Here is a 20,504-nt window from a genome sequence, read left to right as displayed (position 1 = left end):
GACGCCGACCAAGGCGTCGCTGGAGGATGGCGGTCCCGCTGAGCTCGCACCACAATGATGGTAGGCTGAGGGCGAGCAGAGGGGCAGCCAGACGACAGCGGAGGAGGAGGCAGGAGTGGGTGGGAACTTTGGAGGAGCAGGCATTGGAGTAAGCTCTGGGGCTGGAGCCCGTCCTGGGCTTAACGGAGGATCAGGAGCCCGTCCTGGGCTTAACGGAGGATCAGGAGCCCGTCCTGGGCTTAACGGAGGATCAGGAGCCCGTCCTGGGCTTAACGGAGGATCAGGAGCCCGTCCTGGGCTTAACGGAGGATCAGGAGCCCGTCCTCGGCTTAACGGGGGATCAGGAGCCCGTCCTCGGCTTAACGGGGGTTCAGGAGCCCGTCCTGGGCTTAACGGGGGTTCAGGAGCCCGTCCTGGGCTTAACGGGGGTTCAGGAGCCCTTCCTGGGCTTAACAGAGGATCAGGAGCCCTTCCTGGGCTTAACAGAGGATCAGGAGCCCGTCCTGGGCTTACAGGAGGATCAGGAGCCCTTCCTGGGCTTAACAGAGGATCAGGAGCCCATCCTGGGCTTACAGGAGGATCAGGAGCCCGTCCTGGGCTTAACGGAAGATCAGGAGCCCTTCCTGGGCTTAACAGAGGATCTGGCATAGGTGAATTGGAACCTCCCTCATTTTGACCCATTTGGCACTCCATATTTTGCTCCCTCGTGGTGGGCAGTGTCGCCGGCTCTCGCACCTGGTCTGACGGGATGCTCTCTGGCTCTCCGTCATCGGTGGGCTCGGGCTTATGCCTCGTACCGTGGGGAGATTGTAGGCTGGGCTCTGGGTCCAGAGTGGACCTGGCGAGATCCTCCATTGGGCCGACCGTGAGAGGTGACCCATTTCTCACCAGATTCCACTCTATAAAGGCGGCGAAATCCTCCCGAGGACCATCTTCGGGCGATAACGCTCTGCACCTAGGGTTCAGGCTGGCGTGATAAAAGGTGCAGAGCGCGTGGTCCGGGTAGCTGGTGGCATTAGCTAGCCAGAGAAACCGTCTGGTATGGTCCTCGAGAGACAGTCCCTCCTGCTCCAGCAGGAGGAGGAGGTATTCGGGGCGATAGAGGGGATCCATGAAACACTACGGAAAGAAAAAAGACTGTGAAAAAAAACGGAAAACAAAACGGAGGGAAAACACGCAGTTTTTAACTTTTTCAGGTCGGGTCTTCTATCACGGCTTATGCTGCTGGAAGGAACACGGAGCCGAGGGATAAACAAAACAAGGATTTATTAAATAAAACATAAACAAGGTAAGTCGTAAATAACAGGTGGCAAAATGCAAGTAACAGGTGACAAGTTGACATTTAGACGAGTAGACCCGACAAAACAGAACTGCAAGGACAAGGCTTAAGTAGAAGGGATAATTGGGGAAACACAGGTGGATGGCATGACTAAATTAACAGGGACATGGAACACATGGGGAAATGAAGAGACACACCTGGAAACTAATCAAACCAGACACGGAAGACAGAAACTGGGTCACAGGGGAAAAAACACACAAAATAAGTCCAGGTGTGTGACAAAAATATTTAAGCATTGCCAACCAAAGATTTTTAGGTAACACTGCTTAAAATTCCATGTGAAATTTACTAAATAAGAGGGATGCAAAAATGATGCACTATATTTGTAAGTAATTCTAGCATATTGTTTGTGTGTATGTGTGTGTGTGTACAGTATATATTATATACTGTATATATACACACACACACACACTGAATATGCATACAAGCCCAGTCAGAAAGTCAACTGTATTTCTAAAGCATTTTATACTGTAGATTGTTTCCCAGTAGATTTAAAATGTGCATGTATGTGTGAGTGCAATGACAAACCTTTTCTCCACTGCACTCTAGTAGTGTTTAACATTTTTTTCACATCTGTGTGTAGTTTGGCGTGTATGTGACTAATTATTTTAAGCTTGTGTGTATAGTTACTAAATGTCAAATAGTATTGAATGAGGTTTTTTGCTTTTCGAACATTTGTGTGATGTTTTGCATGTGTTTTGTGACAGGATCGGGAAAGGTGCGAGCCAGGATTCGAACTCGTGACAGCTGAAATACAATGGCTCCTGACTATTGAGGAACAGACGTTAACCACATAAAGGACAACTGGAGTAGTTCTTTATACTGGCAGACAGAAGAGTTCCTTCATTAGACTTCCTCCATTCTCTCATACTGTTGGAAGAAATGTTATGTGTACTTATTTTCTTCTGTTTTTGGCGTCTGGTTGGTGAGTTAAACATGTTTTTTATGGTTTCAGGTTGAGTAAAGTCAGTTTAACTAAAATTCTGTCATCATTTATTCACCCTCATTTTGTTCCAAAACTGTTCAATTCTCTTCTATGGAAAACTGTGTGTGTGTGTGTGTGTGTGTGTGTGTACTGGTATTATGAGCACACTTCCTGTGTCCTCATAAAACGAAAGACTTAACAAACATACAAAACAGTGTTTTATGAAATTTAAAAATTGGCTTATGGAGATACAGTTATTTGTGTGTGTGTGTGTGTGTGTGTGTGTGTGTGTGTGTGTGTGTGTGTGTGTGTGTGTGTGTGTGTGCATGTGCGTGTGTGCGTGCGTGCGTGCGTGCGTGTGTGTGTGTGTGTGTGTGTGTGTGTGTACTGGTATTATGAGCACACTTCCTGTGTCCTCATAAAACGAAAGACTTAACAAACATACAAAACAGTGTTTTATGAAATTTAAAAATTGGCCTATGGAGATACAGTTATTTGTGTGTGTGTGTGTGTGTGTGTGTGTGTGTGTGTGTGTGTGTGTGTGTGCATGTGCGTGTGTGCGTGCGTGCGTGCGTGTGTGTGTGTGTGTGTGTGTGTGTGTGTGTGTGTGAAAGCAATGCATGCCAGCGTGGTCCAGTGCTGTATTGTATCCCTTTCTCTCATCGCTTGTCATAGACTATTGTTCTTTTAATCTTTTTTAATCTTTGCTTGGTTCAGATACAGATGGAATGAAGATGTCAGTGATGGAGGGAGATTCTGTCACTCTACAAACTGATGCTACTGACATCCCCAGGAAAAATATACGTTACATACAGTGGAGGTTTGGACCTGAAAAAGCACTTGTAGTCATTCAGTTTAATAAGGAGGCGCCTGATGTTAATTATTTCAATACTGAGAGATTCAGAGGCAGACTACAGATCGACAGTCAAACTGGATCTCTGACCATCAGGAACATCAGAACCACAGACTCTGGACTTTATCAACTACAGATGATAAAATACTTACCGTTTTATTTCAATGTTACTGTCTATGGTGAGTATGAAGATTTATGCATTCTTTCTTGAAAGCTTGAGATAAACTCAAACCAAATTTCTTAAAATGCTAAAAATCAATAATAATAATAATAATAATCTTTTTATGCTATATATTTTATTATTTTGTCTTATTTTTTATATTTTCCAGCTCGTCTTCCCATTCCTGTCATTACCAGAGACTCTTCAAACTGTTCTTCATCTTCATCCTCGTCATCATCCTCACAGCAGAATTGTTCATTGGTGTGTTCAGTGGTGAATGTGGGTCATGTGACTCTCTCCTGGTACAAAGGAAACAGTTTATTGTCCAGCATCAGTGTGTCTGATCTCAGCATCAGTCTCTCTCTACCTCTGGAGGTGGAATATCAGGATAAAAACAGCTACAGCTGTGTGCTCAACAATCCCATCAGCAACCAGACTCAACATCTGGACATCACTCAGCTCTGTCACACATCTGCAGGTACCTCAAGATGTTGTTAGTAAGTTTGTCATAACTTTGGTGCATTTTTAATAAAACCTTTTTTTGTCCTCAGACTCTTTTCACTGTTGTGATTTCACTGAAGCTGTGATTCGATTGGTCATCTCTGCTTTGATGGGCGTGGCTACTGTTGCCATAGTGCTTTATGACATCAGATCTAGAAGAGCTATGAATAATGGTCATAAAAAACCTGGAAACAGAGAATTGAACAATTACTGGACAGGAAATTAATACAACCTTTTTCATTTGAATGTAGATATTTTCTGCTGTAAAATAAACATGGTATAAATAAATTCAGTGTTGTCCTTGTGTGGAGTAAAACTTACATGCAAGTCATGGTGAAGTTTAGGTGGTGAGAGAATTGCTCTTTGAGTTGTTCTTCTGAGTCGGTTCTTTTCGATGAATCAGTCAAACGATTCACTAATTGGTCTGAATCAAAATGATCCTTATCCAATAACCTTAAACATCTGGAAAAGCCAGCAGATTGTTGAAGGGTTTCCTGGAATCATTTTATATGCTCAAATACTAATAAATTAACTATAGCGTAAAGAATCAGTAATGAAAATATAAGAAAATGATTCTTTTTAACAGACATCTTGCAGATGTACGTGTGCTATCTCTATTCCTTGCACAGCATCTGTAACATATGACTTAACACAGTGCCATCTACTGGTTTCATTTTAAGTAACAGGTACAATCAGTTGAAACCATTGCTCCATTTCTCAAATTTCTACACACAAAACCACAAAACACACACAACATGCAAAAAAAATCACACATCTTGCAAAAGCAAACTCTTCCTTCCTTTCCTTAAAATAATTAGCCACATACACACCAAACTACACACAGATGTGAAAAATTTAAAACAGTACTCTTGTGTGTCTTTTGCTTGTGCAGAGTCCAGCGGAGCAAAGGTTTGTCATCGCACTCACACATACATGCACAGTTGAAATCTACTGTGAAACAATCTACTGTATAAAGTGCTTTTGAAATAAAGCTGACTTTCTGACTGGGCTTGTATGTATATTCAGTGTGTGTGTGTGTGTGTGTGTGTTGGGTGGGAGAAAGGAGGCTCAGACTTGACGTGTGGTGAAATAACCCCAGAGAGGCATTTATTGAGTGTCAAGGTACAGGAGAGGCAGATTGTCATCCGTGACGATTGCAGAGGTGAAGGTGTGGAAACCTGCAGGAACCTTGTGGTCTGGCTTTCTCAATGGCTCTCAGGTAATTCCTATTCCCAGACTCCGTCTCCTGACAATTGGATCCTCTCCTTCTCCATGACAATGCTAATGAGCACTTGGTTAGCTCGCCACATTATATATATATATATATACACACACACACACATATATATAATGTACACACACACACACACACTGTAAACGGAAATGCAAGGGGGTAAAAATAAATGATAAATTCTTTCTCAAAACACTGAGTTCTGATTTCTAATTGAACAAATGTATAATTTTTTTTTCACACACGATCACTTGTCATCAGTAAATTATTGGGAGTGGTTCCCAAATGAAACAAAAGAGTTGTTAGTTTTGAATGATGTGTGTAATGTAGGGAACTGTGTTTAGAGGTTTGCAAAAAGTCTGTTTTACTATAGCAAGCTGAGTTTTTTTACAAAAAAAAAAAACAAAAACTTGCATTTTTACAGACTTGGTCTAAAGATTATTTACATACGTGAATGGTTTCAATGAGTGGGTCTTATCTACCACTTGTTTGTCATTTGGAGGCAAAATTGCCTCTGTGACAAATTTGGATTCATAAGAGAAACAAACATATCTAATCATCCTGACTCCAAAACAGTGGAAGGACGCTTTCACTAGATCCTGTCTAACTGTCCATCTGTAGTCTGTCTCTGAACATCTGATCAAAATGATATGTCATTTCAGTAAACCAGCTGACTAGAGAGTACTATTTTTGCATGCTGGTAATTAATCAAATATGACCATCTCTCCAGAAGACACAACTCAATATTTACAGTTCAGTTAAGTATCAGTTTAAATTTTGTATTATTTTGTCATTAATTGTTAAATGAATACTTTGGGTATTGTACAAGTTAAGTTCAGCTGACAGCATTTGTGACAGTGTTGTTTACCAAAAAAAGTACAACTAATAGAGATTCTTTATGTAGTTGCATTAGCATTTGTGCATTAAAATTAAATTGAAACCTTCAGCAATCTACAAACAACCTTCAGTTTCTGATGCTCGGTTCAAACTGATTCCATTCAGTCCTGACTGAATGACAAGCAGATAAAACAAAGAAGAATCTTTAAACTCATGCTTTGATTTCAAATCTTTGAAGCAGTGAAATATGCAAAGCAATATATTTAAAAAAAAAAAGAAGAAACAACACAAATACACATCTTGCAGGGCTACTGCTCTTTTTCATGTTTTGTTTCCATGACTTCTGACAAGAACTGACTCAAAAGAAGTCAAAGACTGATTTGTTCTTCAATTACTGATTGTGATGTTCTCGGTTTCTTTTCCTCTTTTCTGGATCTGATGTCGTAAACCACTACAGCAACAGTAGCCACGCCCACCATAGCAGAGATGACCAATCGAATCACAGCTTCAGTGAAACCACAACAGTGAACAGAGTCTGAGGACAGAAAAAGAGGTTTTATTGAAAACCTGCATCTACATAATGACAAACACAACATTTGAACAGAAAGAAATGTATTTGTGGTGAGTTTTCCATAAATGTTCATTAATATCACAATTGCTATACCTGTACATGGTTGACAGAGTTCAGTGCTGTTGAGAGGTACAGTTTGGTTGCTGATGGGATTGTTCAACACACAGCTGTAGGAATCATCCAGAGACTTAATCTCCAGAGGTAGAGAGAGACTGATGTTGAGATCAGACACACTGATGATGGACAATAAACTGTTTCCTTTGTACCAGGAGAGAGTCACATGACTCACAATCACCACTGAACACAGCAGTGAACAATTCTGCTGTGAGGATGAAGACGATGATGAAGAACATGCAGAGTGTCTGGTGATGACAGGAATAGGAAGACGAGCTGGAAAACATGAGAGAATAAGGTGAAATATAGATTAAGTTCATTTAAAGCCCTATCAACAGTAACTTTAGGGTAAAAGTAGTCTCAGACGTCACGTCCACGGACCATTGGCTAAACGTCTGATGCATATGCCACACAAAACTGGAAACACTTCAGGAATGTCGAAGTCATCATCAGATTGGTTGAATTCTACAGGATTTCCGCGAGACGTGCATATCGCGTTCTTTAACATTCCACCTGGAAACAAAATACTGTGGCGCCAAACCCCCTCACGAAAGAAGAAAACTACAAACAACAAACGCTTATCAGGACCAACTAAACTCTGGATTTTCAACAGTATGTGAAATGTTTAAAGTTCACGGCATTGAATCTTGAAAAATTTCGAGAGTTTTATACAGTGATCTGTTATTGTGGCGACATTTCCACTTCCCAAAATGTGATGATGAAGGAAACAAACTGTGATTGGTTGTTGGACATGTCGGTCAAACGGCCTTATGGGCGGGCCTTGGCCAAAGAAAACTGCGAGACTTAGGTAAAAGGTGCTTTTGATATTATTTTCAACTAAACTAGACGGCAAAAAACCGTGGCGTTTCTTTCCATTTGCTTTGTTGCATGCGTATTTTGGTCTGATCTTTGACGCAATCGCGCGCAACAGTGCAAAGTTGATTCTGTGCTTACTTGATCTAATATTTTATGTTTTTTTTTAAATGTTGTAGATTTAAGTAGCACATGAGAATCGCAGTTAATGCATGTCTTTTTTTCAGGAAAATCACGATACACGATTTTATCACAATTCTTTATCATTTTGGTTATACTATTTTGAAAATTGTCTGAGCAGTACAGCCAAGCCAAAGCCTTAAAAGGTAACAAAATATAAAATAAAAAACAATAACAGATATTTAGGCCAAAGTGGGTGAAGAAAAATCTTTGGCATTTTTTTTTATCTTTGTTATTCAAAAATAAGAACAAAGACACACATCACAAATACACATAGTATAGAAATAAAACAAAAACATCATTTGAACATATTGAAATATATAAGAGATTTTAATTAATTTATTAAAACATGACTTTATAGGGTACATACGATTCACTCACTCACCATAGACAGTAACATTGAATAAATCGCCTGAGAATTCACTGGTCAGTTGATAAAGTCCAGAGTCTGTGGTTCTGATGTTCCTGATGGTCAGGGATCCAGTCTGATTGTCAATCTGCAGTCTGTCTCCGAATCTCTCAACATAAAAATATCTAATATTTTTCATCTCAATACGCTGAAGGAATCTAGCTATGCGAGTATTTTCAGGTCCTACCCACATCCATTCTGTATTACGGAAATAATATCTTATTTGCTCAGTAACTGCACTGTGTAGAGTTACAGAATCTCCCTCCGTCACTGACACAATCTTCTCTCCATCTGTATAAAATACACCAAGACAAGATGAAACAACAATGAACTAAACCTGTCTTGATGCCGTAAAAACATGTTTAACTTACCGACCAGATGCCACAAACAGAAGAAAATGAATGTGTAAAACATTTTTTCAACAGTACCAGATAAGAACACTCCACAGATCTGAAAAGCCACAACAGAAATGTATCATTAATATGCTAAAAAAGAAATTCTACTGATGCTTTCAATATCTTAAAACTGCAGTAACTGTCTTTTCTGTCTTCGGCTGAATGTCTGTTCCTCAAACTCAAGTCACACGTTACAGTCTATGAGAATGTCATCACAACTAAATTATGTAGAAACCAGGGTAAGTTTACTCCTGTTAACAACTATTTCTTTATCAATTTGTGCATCTGCAAATTAGGCTACATTGAAATGCTTGGGTCATGAGTGATCAGTCACATGGTGTTTACATTCTTCATCTGCCATTATAGACCTCTTTGGTTGATATATCCTCTAATTTGTTTCACATGAAAAGTCAAATGTGAGGTTCACATTAGCTGAAAGGCAGTCCTTCACCCATAGACACACTGAGCTCATGCAATTAAGCAAGTGATTTTGACACACTTATTTCTGCTGATTTTCTGTGTTGCTACATTCAGGATTGTTTTTTAACCTTCTGCATCATGGACCCGACTTTGATCGCTTTCGCACATCCGCGTCAGTAAAATATTTTTCCCCCATGCTTCTTATTTTATACTTCTTTTTTTTTTTTTACTTTGGGTTCTAATCTGCCATTTTATGTCCGTCTAACCATAACTTTCAGAAGAAATGACTCTAAAGTTTGGATTTTTGTGTTCAGTAAGGCTAGTAATTTGGTCTACATTGTACTAATTTTGACAGTTGCTGTAATAATATGGTCTTTGTATCGTGTGACAACCCCACATGGAAATAATCTATATAAACATATATGTTTTAATATAGGTTTTGATATAGGTTTTTATATGCACATATTGTATGTGTACATATATACGTGCATACATATACCTATATATGTGTGCATATATGCATGTATATATGCACTTATATGTTCATCTATATGTTTACCTATATATTAGTACAATTATTAAAATCCATAGATGCTAGGCAACATAAATAAAAGCCCAAAATGTACAATTTTACATTATTTATTTACTTAAAGAGCATATTGCAGGTTAAAAAAAATCTAAATTAATATTTAACCGTGTATGAAAATACAATATAAAAAGATAATGCAGGATTTAAATTTTTTTTAAATGACATTAGGACACCAATTTAGTAGATAAAGTGAGCGTTTCTTTGACTGCTCGTAAAAAACGCTTTTTTTCCAACATCGCGTCATTTTACGTCACAAGAGGGAGACGTGTGCTGCTGTGCGCTGCCGCTGCTCAGTGCAGAGTAGGTTGGTATTCAGTAAAAGCGGTCGTGAGTCAGTGTGTTTTCAGTAGGTTTTGTATTTCAATTTATCATCGTCATGGTAAATTATTGTGTTTGTGAAGCTTGCAAAAACTCCAGCCTGTCAGGACATCGAGTCCACCGGTTTCCTAACAAGAAAAAGGACGGTGCTATCTTTCGTGCCTGGGTGCGGTTTGTGCAGGTGAAGAGACGGGATTTCTCTTCCGCTTCGGCTTCGGAAAACGCGGTCGTGTGTAGCGTTCACTTCAGATCGGAGGATTATCGTCCCGGCGATATGATGGAGTTCAACATGGGATACCGAGGTAAGAACCGAGTGAGACTCAGAGCTGGTGCGGTTCCTTCAGTGCACGTAGCTTCGGGTTCTCCCGCCGGCGGGAAACACGGTGGTCACGGATCCGTCAGAGATGCAGCTCGACGAAAACGTGAACTGTGCAACGTAAGTCTTTTTTTTTTTTTTTTTTTTTTTACATTTACTAACTAACAAATCAGTCAACATAATGATTTAAATAATGAGAAGCAACGTGGCGTGTATAAGTTGTTGTAAAGTACCGCAGCTAGCTTGTTAGGCATAATAACTAATGCTAGTTGCTAGCACAGCTAATTCGTAATTTGTCATGTTTGTTTATAAGGATTTATCAGAAATTGCAATTAATGAAGTGGGAGATACATCTTCAGCCAGTGCTGCAGTGTTTGTTGCTGACCCAGAGCAAGAGCCTTTCTCTCCACTGGCCCCTCAATCATCTGTGCATCACTTTGGCTCACAGTGTGACCTCAGACCTTCACATCGTTCATCAGGTGGATTAACATTTTACATTAAATATAATGTGCAATGAATGAACTATCCAGTGTCCACAGATCAGCAACTTTAATAACTAGCCTACTAAGGTTACAATATTACATTTCATTTTTTCCAAGAAGCTGTTTTCTTTTATTTGCTTCTAAGAAGAGTCAAGTTACGTTATAGCTCCATCATTGCTCAAAGTAAAAAAATATATTTATGATGTATCATATACATGCTGTTACACAATTGTATAACTGGACCTATTTTTATTCTAGCTGTCCAGGCACAGCCCAAGATGGTCAGTGTGGGGACTCAGACAGAAAGGTTTGAGAAATCAACGTCAACTCCACTGCCCAGTCCTGTGCATACCGATGATGAGTCATCCTCTGTTTTCATGGACAAAACTGGTGATATGTCATGGATACCAGAGGGGGAAATGACAAGTGATTCATCTGATGAGGAACCACAGCAGGAATCTCACCCTGACCTCAAGTAAGACTTATTTTTCTTTTATTTAAGTTTTTATATGATCAAATTGTGTCAAGTCAAAAATAATGTTTTTCTCTTTTTTCAGTGCTGCTGATAAGTTCATTGTGTGCCAAAGCCAGTTGATGTCTCTCTTTACCATTTGCCCAGCCTGTTGTGGGGAAACCCAAGGCAATGTTGAGAAGCAGGAGGGAACTTTTGTAAAAATAAAGCAAGTAAGAAACTATTTGTGTATTCTGGTAGAAAATGATGTTGTAACATAACTTGTATAGTTTGTTTTAATCATTATACTTTGTTGTTTGTATGTTATAGTCATTTTCTGCCTTTCACATACATCTCTTAGGTCTGTGCAGCATGTGGGTATCAGCGTTTTTGGCAGAACCAGCCAATGCTGCATCGCAACGAAATCTTAGTGTGATACCCGAAATTGTTAAATTGTATATATGATCATAAAAAGTTTTATATGACAATTTGTGATTTGTTTGTTTATTTTCTATTGATTGTCAACAAAATTGGGCCATTCAAAACCTTTATAGAGTCCTCCTTCCTCTGGAAACTGTCTTCTAATGGCTGACACGACACATGCAGGTAAGGGCTTCCTGATGTGCCTGCCCAGAATGCCATAGGCCCAGCGGACAACCTGTCGGTATGCAGTGTAGCGGTATTGCCTTGAGACATGGAAGAAATATCAATATTGATAGTCATTTACATTTAATAATTTAGCAGACGCTTTTATCCAAAGCTACTTACAAATGAGAACAATAGAAGCAGTCAGGTCAACAAGAGAACAACAACAGTATACAAATGCCATGACAAGTCTCAGTTAGTCTAGTATAGAACGCATAGGTAGGTGTTTTTCTTTTTTTTTTTTTGTAAAATTAAAAGACAAGAAAAGGAAAAGTGCTAGAGTTAGTTGGTTAAGTGCAGGCTTATACCAGTCTTATACCAATGGCATCAAATAGTGTGATATATGTTTTAGCTGCATTTGTGTTCAGGGGACAGGCAGCTAGCGGATGGTGAGGAGATATCGATGTTTGCGGTATGTGAAAAAAAATGTTTTGGCCTAAAAACACGTGAGATCGCTTAGAACATGTCTTTTTAGCTCAAAAGTAATAAATTATCTCTACCATAAACATACTCATGTCTGCTGGCCTGGCTATCTGTAGCACATATGGGTTCAGACGGCAAGCCTCGAAGCCTGGGTGCAGAGTCAGGCACTGCACATCAAGTCTGGGTGTGACATTTTCCACTAAGGCCCAGTATGCATCCACCTCCCTGCAACACTGACTTTCCTCAGCTTTAAACATTGCCTCGCATTGCTCTCTTGGCAGCCTAGCAGGTTCATAATTGTATGGCTGTGGTCCGTCATACAAGTAAGTATGAACAATTTCCTCAGCGTCTGAAACGTCATTGCGGTCCATTTTTTCCCCTGTTGTTTGAATCAACCGCTCTCCCTCTTGCTACGTCACGCCCGTCACGCCCATTTTCAGATGCGGAAGTAAAATTTTATCACAAAAACGACTCCAGAAGCCACTGTAGCATATTTATAATTTTTTTTTAAGAAAATCTAGTTCCTACATTATTTTTCTATACATTGACTCGTTGGGTCTTCTAACCTGCAATATGCTCTCTAAGAACAATCAAATAGTACAAGACAAAATAAAAAAACAACAAACCATTTTGTTATACATTTCCAATTCTTTTCCACTTCATACAAGAAATAATTGACCTTGTAAATGTTTCAGGAAAACTTGTAGACATCATAGCTTTCCATCTTCTCTCACTTAATTGCCATATCCATAACATGCCAATTACATGTGATACCAATTTCACGTGTTCGCACATACATAAGTTCTTGCATAATTTTTTTTGTTAGTTCTTAGTTATTGTATTGATAACAGAAAATATGAGCTAGGCATCATGTATGACAGTTGCCAAAGTGAGATATGAGCTACAAAATTACCAGATCCTGCATGAGCTATATAGGAGACATATCTTGTATGTATAGGGCTTATATGTGGATATAAAGAAGCAATACAGGAGACCTATATGGCCTGTATATGCACATATATGCACCTCAATTTTGCCTATATGTGGCACATATATATTATCATATATGTACATATAAACTGCACATAGGTTTCATATATGCGCATATATTCCTCATATAGGTTCTAGAGTATACTCTTCAGAGAAAAATAAAAAAGGGGTGTGCTAAATACTGCAGTCTTGTATTTAATAGTGACTACATCCTTTTCTTTTCTTATCTCCTGTTGTAGTTTTTTTTCTTCTTCTTCTTTTCTCCATTCAGAGAACCAAAATAAGAGTTTGGTCATCTTGGTGTATTTCTTCATGATCACCACTAGCAGTTACTCGCCTAAACATCAGATGGCGCAGGTGAGTCAGGACCGACAGCAGTAAAAACAGACGAACGACTGATCGCTGGCTGAGTGCACCACGCAGAATTCTCTCTCTATCAGATTTTTCTTGACGGTTTCACATTTTTCTTTGTTTTGCAATAAAATTACTTTTAAACGTTACAGAATAAGGAACTGTTAACTCGTTGGACTTCAAAATAGGTATGTAATATATAAGTCTGCTTCATGCAACATGACATAAAAAAGGTATCAGATATGACTTTTATTCTATAATTAACTTATCTTTTATGATTAAAGTACTGAAAAAGACTTAACGCAATAATATTTCATTCCTCTCATGTGTTTTGGAATTTTCATGCATTTTAACAGCTCAAGATGGCTTTGGTGCCCTATGATGAGAATCTAGTGCCTGGGCTGTCGAAACTTCACCAGACTTCAGCTGAATTTCAACTGGCCAATCACAGGATCAGACTCAGCCAGGACTGGAACCGATTGGGTGTCGCTGCTGTGGTCTGGGACGCAGTAAGTTCAGGTTCATCATCTGCACTTAGTTGGTTCAAAACTGCACTAGGGGATAAAAGGCTGTAGGTTTGAATCCCGCAGGACCGCAGTGTACTTTTTTCAGTCATCATAAATGAATAATCCAGCCTTGATTTATTTCTAGGCAGTAGTGCTCTCTATGTTCCTGGAGATGGGAACGGTGGATCTGAAAGGAAAGAGAGTTATTGAGCTTGGAGCCGGTACTGGTTTGGTGGGCATTGTAGCTGCTCTGCTTGGTAAGAATGAATACTTTGCCTGAAAAATGATTTTTTTTTTTCTGAATTGTTTTAGTCAGTAATACTTAATTCTTGCAGGAGCCAATGTGACAATTACAGACCGAGAGCCTGCATTGGAATTTCTGGCTGCCAATATGCGTGAAAACATTCCTCCCAACCAGCAGGGGGCGGTACAGGTATCTGAACTTACCTGGGGTGAGAATCTACATCTGTATCCCACAGGCAGCTTCGATTTGATCCTGGGAGCCGACATTGTTTACCTGGAGGAGACGTTTCCCGCCCTCCTGCAGACTCTTGAACACCTGAGCTCGGAGAACACGGTGGTGTTGTTGTCCTGTCGGATTCGTTACGAGCGTGACGAGCGCTTCCTCGTGGAGCTACGGCGGAGGTTCTCTGTGCAAGAGGTCCATTATGACTCTCAAAGGGACATTCACATCTACAGAGCGGTGAAGAACACGGCAAACACTGAACTGTAAAAGCTGGATGGAGCTTCCTGTTTGTAATTCAAAGCATTTTAAATACTGAAGCGGGGTATTTAATGATGTTTATATGTTATGTTTGGCGTCACTGCTTGTGCAGCAGGTGGCGCTGCAATACAGAACTGTTTTGCCTTCAACATCACTTTCTATTCATCTTCACTTTCTTGACTTTTTTAAAGCTTGTACTTGGGTTACAAATAGATTATTATAAGTCTTATTAGTATAGTATATTTTATTAGTAGTATAGTATTAGCCCTTTTCCTCACTCTGGATGTATAGAGTTATTGAAAGGTGGGCAGGGGAGCACCAATAATCCTGAACTGTCCTCTACTAGTCATCTGATGTCTGATTTTGTAACTGAGCCAAACCAGACTGGTGAAGGAAGTATAATCTCTTATGGACCGATGTGAGTGGCCCACTTCCGGTCCTTAGGGATTGTGGTGCCCAGGAATCTGAATGACTCTAAAGCAGTCACATTGCTCTTCATGATGGTGAGTGGGAGGAGTGCGAGTGGTTTCTCCTTAAGTCCACTATCATCTCCAATGTTTTGAGCATGTTGAGCTCAAGGTTGTTATAACTGCACCAGACAGCCAGCTTCTCAACTTCGCTTCGGTATGCAGACTCATCAACGTCCTAGATGAGACCGATGACTGTAGTGTCGTCTGCAAACTTCAGGAGCTTAACAGAGGGGTCAGTAGAGGTGAAGTTGTTGGTGTAGAGCAGTGGTCGGCCACTGGCCTGCCAGCAATAATATCTGGCCCATGCCCGCAGTCAGGTTATTTTAAAAGCGGCTGGTTCTGAAATAAATCTGTCATGACCGCTACAGTGCGATGTGATTTTGACTGGAGGGAAGAGCGTATTTTGTTAAATGTCGGAGCGTTGTGGTTTTCATTCGCTCCACTGCTCAATCACGAGTACAATTCATGCCAACAGCCCATAATATAACTGCATATTTAGCAAGAATTCACATTAAACATATTTAGCTAGCTTGACAGAAAAGGATCACGTAAATCAGAAAGAATGTAAAGGTCATGATGAGAGGGAAGTTAGAGTTCTCAAAGAATTAGAATTTGTTAGAATGATTTAAACAAGTACTATAACCATTATTCACACTCAAACGCTCTCTCGATAATGTATTACAAATGTAATCTTACAGAGCTACTACATCTGATTTCGAATGAGCAGAAATCGGTAAGATCGATCCATATGTTCTGTTTGCTGCGGAATCAAGAAATCTGTAAATAGGATTAAAAGATGAATATGAGACAAAACTACAGAATGTCACATTTTATTATGGGTGATTCAACACAAAGATGTTTCACCAGCTAAGAAGATCCGCACTTTTCATCTAAACATCGTCTGATGTGAGCAGAAGTATTGGAACAGTTGCCTCTCGGGTCTTTTTAAGTGTTCAGCTGTGTCCTGTTAGGTTAGGGCATTAATTCTTCAGATATTAAAAGCAGGGAATATGTTTTATCAGTTATATCCATTGCTTCTGCATTGTAAGTCTTACATTCGATGATGACACACACAAACCTGGATGAAGATGAGGAAGCTGACACTGAAAGAAAAGCAAGCAATTTGGATGCTAGAAGAAAAGAGGAAGTCAATTAGAACTATAGGAAAAACAAAGGGCATGAAGAAATCAAGAGTTTGGGAACTACCGGCAACTTTAGCAACCAACGATGAACTGATCGGGTAAGAAAACACGAAACATAAAAGCTGTGAAAATAAACCCTAAAGTACATGTCTGTAAAATCTCCAACAACCTCCAGAAAGCTGGGATGATGCTCTGTCAGTCTACACTCCACAGGAGAATTTGACACAGAATTACAGAAGCTACACAGCAAGATGCTGATCAGCACCAAAAATAGAAAGGCAAGATTCTTCACAAAGGTGAGCCACTAGAGTTTTGAAACTGAGGTGATGGACCGATGAGACAAAGATGAACCTTTATCTAAGTGATTGGAAAGCAAAAGTGAACTGCAAATGATCCTAAGCATACCTCCTCATCTGCAAAGCTTGGTGGAGGTTGTGTCATGGCATGGGCATGCATGGCTGTCTCTAGAACAGGGCCTCTTAATATTAATGACTTAATGTATGATGGCGGTAGCAGAATGAATTTGGAAGGGTATAAAATCATCTTGGCTACCAATATTCAAGAAAATGTCACCAAACCCTTTAGAAAACAATTCATATTGGATCAGGACAGTGACCCCAACACCCTAACAGTTCAGTCAAAGACTTTATCAGGGCAAAGAAATGGAAAGTCTTAGATTGCCCAAATCAATCTTCAGATTTAAATCTGATTGAACATTAATTTCACCAGCTGAAGAGGAGACTAAAGACAGAAACTCCCCAAAACAAGCAACAGTTGGTATTGGCTGGAAAAGGCTGGAGAAAAGCATAAGACCAAGAGTCTGGTGATGTCTGTGGGTTGCAAACGCACTGCTTTGGGATCCGCAACTAAATATTAGCTTTTAATCTTTTACATCTGCCTTAAAATCAACTGTTCCGATACTTATACTACCATCAAATAGTGGGATGAACTATCTTTTTATTTGGTAAAACATTTACGTGTCAAACGACCTAATAATAAAATGTGACACTCTGTAGTTTTGTCGCATATTCATCTTTTAATTATCTTTTAATCTTTTAATCAAATTTCTTGACTCCACAGCAGAGCAATTTTGTCCTAACAGTTCCAATACTTATGGAGGGCACTGTATACATTTTAATGCTGAATACCCTTTATAGTTATTATTATAACCAATATTTATTTAAAAATAAGGAAACAATAACATATATAAATAATAACAATAATAATAATGGATTTTTTTTTCAATTGTATATAGAAAACACCATTATAATGATTATAATGGTTTTCTGCATAAATTACATTTCATCTGTTGCTTAAAAAAACATGCAAACAATGTATGCTTTCTTTTTGTGTATTTTTATGTACAGTAGGTCCTAATTGAACACACACTAGGAGTTATGCAATGTTTGGGAACAAGTGAACTCTCAACAGTCATTTGTTTTGTCATTTTAGTATGTAGAAGGCCAAACCCCGGATTTATGTTAGCGACGCTTTTGATGCATTAAACCCCAGATACTTATCATCAAAATGACCCTTATCTTGGATAAACAGGTCTCCAGCTTGATAACTGATAACCCACATCCTGTCAAACCAATCAAAAACCCCAGCAAAGACTCTGTGTTTAATCCGAGACATTTCAAAGAATTTTTTATATAAGAATTGCAGGTGTCTTTTTATGTTTCCGACGTATTACTGTGCACTTAAAACTTGTAAGTGCTATGATTCATTATTGTGTCACAGAATATTGATGTGTTTTTCTTGATAAACAAGTCATTACTGGGCCAAAAGCGGCATGAACTGGCATGACATCGTCCCTGATGCCACTAGAATGTCGTTAAAGCACATCACCTGTTAAAAGCAACACACAAAACAGGATGTTTTAATGCGCTGCAGCCCATGCTGCATTAGGCCATATCAAATTTAAGTGAGTGTTTGTGTACTTGTTTGCAGTGGAAGTCCGCTTTGTGGCAGATGAGACGGATAGTTCCACCTGAGCACAGTCAATAAAGAAGACACTATGATATTTGTTGAGCTTTTAACAGGCTTTTAAACCCTTGTTGTCTGCTGTTAAATGATTTCTGAAGATCCACCGATATGGAAAAACAACATTCTTTAAAGTTTACTTCAGGCCTTTCTGAGTCGCAAATTTGAAATATTTAGTAAAATGTCATAATTGCCTTTTGCTCAAAGCACTGCCACAGATTAACTGCGTCACACAATTTTAAGATCTACTTGCAGAGATGGTTGTAAACAGGCTAAAAACCGCACACATGGCCTTTTACTGTTTCCGGCTGTTTTCTGTGACATCACATCTTTTCAGCCCCTTTATTGCAGGAGCCATTCAGTGACATCAGTAGACTTTGTTCTGATTGGTCAAAAAACTAAAGTCATCCTGAAATTGAGACTTGCTTAAAATTAGCACCATAATTACAGTAAACGCCTGCCTTGAATGCATGGATGTGACCTTTCACTCCTATATGATAAAAATCTTTTGTGAATTATCTAATCTGTCGTATTTTACAGCCTTTGACATTGGAAAAAGCCCGTAGTTATCATGTGTTATCTTCTTAGTTATATTATCTTGAGTCCTTTTGAAAAAAGAAAAAACGTCACTACTTTATACAAGTTGTCAGTTTTGTATATATAAATTGCCTTGAGTGCACTTTAAACCACTCTGAATTAATAAAATGAAATCATCTTAATATCCAGTTTTATATTTCCAAGGAGCTGTTTCGCTACTAAAAACTGCCTGGAAAATATTGAAACCGAATTTCCCTGCAGCTCCCTCCAGTTATCCAACAGTGGATTTAAATGCAGTGGCACCACTATAAACAATCATTGACTCATGAGAAACCACAACTACACAGTTGCACGACTTAAATCCAAGATTATAAAATAGCATTGAGCACCACACCCAAAGGAAGCATACGCTAAGACACCAAATAAATAAATACACGCTCTCACACTCTTTCAAAGAACACAGAAAAGACTGAAGAATGGAAAATCGACGCTTCACGCCAGAAAGAGGTGTTCACCCTGTTCCTGAATCATAATATTTGGGAATAAATGTCTTAATGTGGGAGGAATGACTTAAAGTAGACACACATGCAATATTTAATCTTCTAAATAGCCTACATGAGGTTTACCCTTACGAAAGGAAAATATATTTACCAATATATTTCTTAAAATATATTGTGATAAATTGTAATATATTATTTTCCCTTTTTATTTTCTAATATATTATATATTTGAATACATTGAATAAAATATTGATGATATATATATATATATATATTATATAATATATTGCAAAATATACAAATGATTGCCGCTTTCAATATATTGCAATATATTGGAAAAAATCAATATTAAATCCCATATATAAGAATATATGCCTAATATATTACATGGTATTTTCCAGTATACTGCAATATATTTTTGTCTCATAAGGGTAGAATAGCCTTTTGAGACTTACTTCATTCAATTATGTTAGAAGGTTTATTTTAAAAAAAATTTAGTTTTTTTTTAGGTTGTATTTGTGTTGTTAAATCCTTACAAACTTGAATCAGGGAATTGGTTTTCTGCTAGGGTCAAACACATGCTTCATCTTCTTTAAAACAACTCATGGAAGTGCGCCTATGTCACCTCACGTTATTTATTATTTGCTTTATCAATGACCATCATAAATTTTGTGCTTTGAGAGGCAATATGCGACCTGCTGTAAAACTGTGAGAAAACAGGCCGTTACAGGATGTGCGAGGGAATGCTGGCTTTCCATAAGCTACGATTCATATGGAGAAAATAGCACTGTTTTTTAATTTAGAAAAACGTAATGCATCATATAGACCTGAATCATACTGCTTTTTGTTGTAAAATGGCTGTTTATCACTTTTTAGAGCATGCTGGACCAGCACCTGAACAACAAAGACTAGTATTTCAAATATTAATAGAACTAGAAGTCATTACAAACATTTTTTAAAAAGCGATTTTTCCAACATACACGAGTTTTGTATTTATTAGCGCTTTGCGAATCATTTCGACCGAGTCATTATTACCAAATCGAATCAGTTCAAAAGAACGGTTCGCGAATTGGATATCACTGATGCATGCATATACACGATTCTCACGAGTCATCCTCAAGGCTGAAGGCTCATGTAATAAAGCAAATATAAAGGGTTTAATAATGCAAATGTAAAATGATTATTCTTTGAGGACAGTTTTTTTGTGTGTTGATTTTAACAGGTGATGTGCTGACTCTTTTCCCTCATAACATGCCGTCGTGACAATCTCGAGGACATTTGTGTGTGTGTGTGTGTGCAAGAAAACGCCACACTCAGCTTCATTACAGT

At 38.7% G+C, this 20,504-nt stretch overlaps 3 protein-coding genes across 3 annotated transcripts; 2 read left to right on the top strand and 1 right to left on the bottom strand.

Moving 5' to 3' along the window:
* Positions 1-2,151: 2,151 nt before the first annotated feature.
* Positions 2,152-4,065, top strand: LOC132131600 (SLAM family member 9-like). The gene is made up of 4 exons (XM_059543663.1): positions 2,152-2,264; positions 2,982-3,296; positions 3,447-3,755; positions 3,829-4,065. The coding sequence occupies exons 1-4, from the start codon at positions 2,222-2,224 to the stop codon at positions 4,002-4,004; spliced, it is 843 nt and encodes a 280-aa protein (XP_059399646.1). The 5' UTR covers positions 2,152-2,221; the 3' UTR covers positions 4,005-4,065.
* A 1,989-nt stretch (positions 4,066-6,054) lies between these two features.
* LOC132131720 (uncharacterized) lies at positions 6,055-8,476 on the bottom strand. Its single transcript, XM_059543812.1, has 4 exons — positions 8,305-8,476; positions 7,910-8,224; positions 6,511-6,807; positions 6,055-6,381 (listed from the first exon to the last, which is right to left on the bottom strand). The coding sequence occupies exons 1-4, from the start codon at positions 8,345-8,347 to the stop codon at positions 6,215-6,217; spliced, it is 822 nt and encodes a 273-aa protein (XP_059399795.1). The 5' UTR covers positions 8,348-8,476; the 3' UTR covers positions 6,055-6,214.
* On the top strand, positions 6,773-15,345 carry LOC132131721 (protein N-lysine methyltransferase METTL21A). The gene is made up of 6 exons (XM_059543813.1): positions 6,773-6,829; positions 13,234-13,501; positions 13,670-13,822; positions 13,965-14,076; positions 14,155-14,607; positions 15,254-15,345. The coding sequence occupies exons 3-5, from the start codon at positions 13,676-13,678 to the stop codon at positions 14,550-14,552; spliced, it is 657 nt and encodes a 218-aa protein (XP_059399796.1). The 5' UTR covers positions 6,773-6,829; positions 13,234-13,501; positions 13,670-13,675; the 3' UTR covers positions 14,553-14,607; positions 15,254-15,345.
* Positions 15,346-20,504: the final 5,159 nt, after the last annotated feature.

Source organism: Carassius carassius, chromosome 48 (assembly GCF_963082965.1).
Source record: "Carassius carassius chromosome 48, fCarCar2.1, whole genome shotgun sequence".
NCBI classification, from domain to species: Eukaryota; Metazoa; Chordata; class Actinopteri; order Cypriniformes; family Cyprinidae; genus Carassius; species Carassius carassius.
This window is presented reverse-complemented; position numbering and strand designations above follow the sequence as displayed.